Source organism: Sesamum indicum, linkage group LG16, assembly GCF_000512975.1.
Source record: "Sesamum indicum cultivar Zhongzhi No. 13 linkage group LG16, S_indicum_v1.0, whole genome shotgun sequence".
Lineage (NCBI taxonomy): Eukaryota > Viridiplantae > Streptophyta > Magnoliopsida > Lamiales > Pedaliaceae > Sesamum > Sesamum indicum.
The window spans coordinates 1131918-1133442 of record NC_026160.1 but is presented as its reverse complement, the minus strand read 5'-3'; the positions used below and the strand labels follow the sequence as shown (position 1 = coordinate 1133442).

Genomic DNA, 1525 nt, shown 5'->3' with positions numbered 1-1525 from the left:
TTGTGTTCGCTTGTTTTGGAATCAAAATTTGACTTGTAATGGTTCTAGCCCCAGTTTATCGCTGAGCTCTTTTCTCTGGTTGTTATTGGGATTTGGGCGCTGCTTGAAAAACCTACAACAAATGAAAATTATGTTAGAATTCTAATAGATAATTTGGACAAGTAAATCATGTCTTGAACCTGGTGATGAAAATAGTATTGGCAAAAAATATTGGTGCAGAATTTAATTACATTATACTTAGTTGATGATAGTGGAATTCATAGTATTAAATAAATTAAACCAATTTTCAATACAACATACCCAACTTGGTGAAAGAAATACAATATAGGATCACAAAAAATTAAAGAAGAAGAATATAGTACAATTACAGATGTAATATTGCATTGATTAAAAAATGACCAAAATAAATGTTCTTGTTTTCACAAACTAGAAATTGTGTTTATTTCTATCAATATAATAGATTTTTTAGAGCTTTTGTGAAAGAATTATATTTATATTAAAATTGGTTCTTTTATGGAACTTTAAGTTTATTATAAACTTACGCTTCCATTTGTTGAATTTGTTCTGGAGTGTGGCGATGGTAGCGCTTTCTCTTCAACTCTTGATTGTTGATGGAATTGTTATCTAAATTTTCACTGCTAGATTTATTGTTAATTCCATCATCTCTCTTCGTCTGTGATTCATCACCTCCGGATGCATTTGAGTTCAAGTCGGGAAGCATACTTTCTTTCACCTTTTTACCTATAGCACAATGAATTATGTTTCAGTATTATAAGAGCATGATAAGATATAATTTAAGTGGCGTGCATTTTTATAGCACTTAATGTTGTAGAAGAATAACTGAAAAATAAAATAATCCCTGCCATGTATACATTTTAAAATGGGGATAAATAATTGTCTGAAAAATTCTTACAAAAAGTTGTCATTAAAACATTTATGTTATACATATGTCGAAGTTCATACAAAGTTTGTTGTCAAAACTTTTTGAACATTTAATTTTGTATGTTATTATCTAATCGATATATTAGGGATAAGATTAGAGGATATTGGATCAATAACTAAAATTTGTAAATCAATCAGATGTAAGTTTATCAAGGCATAGATTTTATAGTGGTCACTTGTATGAATTATATTTTAAGAATTTTTAACACCAACAAGCCATACATTCTATATAAGAGGAATTGTTTTTTAAAAAAATCCTTAGATACTTAATGCAAAAACTTGAATTTATTGATATCATTTTTCCTTCAAAGGCCAATAAAAATTACATATCTACTATATTTCTTACATAGAAATCTTAGCATTTTTATGCAAGTTTTCGACTGTCAACACAACGCAAGAGTGGAGCGTGCATCTATCGACAAAAGCATTTAACCAAGAAGAAATAAATTGAAGCAAAAGACAAACTTACTTTATGAGATGAAAAAGTTTCTCGTAACCTTAAAATTCACGGTTGAGAACCACAAAGGTGCTTCCTTCAATTTACCAAAGATGATAGAGTTTCTCGTAACCTTAAAAGTCACGA

General features: G+C 28.9%; 1 protein-coding gene across 1 annotated transcript; it reads right to left on the bottom strand.

The window, feature by feature from the left end:
- LOC105178510 (homeobox-leucine zipper protein ROC2-like) lies at positions 1-733 on the bottom strand. Its single transcript, XM_020699348.1, has 2 exons — positions 543-733; positions 1-112 (listed from the first exon to the last, which is right to left on the bottom strand). Exons 1-2 carry the CDS (start codon positions 719-721, stop codon positions 22-24), a joined length of 270 nt encoding a protein of 89 aa, XP_020555007.1. The 5' UTR covers positions 722-733; the 3' UTR covers positions 1-21.

Excerpts from the sequence above, each read along its gene's own strand:
- LOC105178510 (XM_020699348.1), bottom strand. The coding sequence starts at position 721 with ATGCTTCCCGACTTGAACTCAAATGCATCCGGAGGTGATGAATCACAG. Across the intron at positions 113-542 it reads CAAATTCAACAAATGGAAGC|GTTTTTCAAGCAGCGCCCAA; the intron begins GTAAGTTTATAA and ends CATTTGTTGTAG.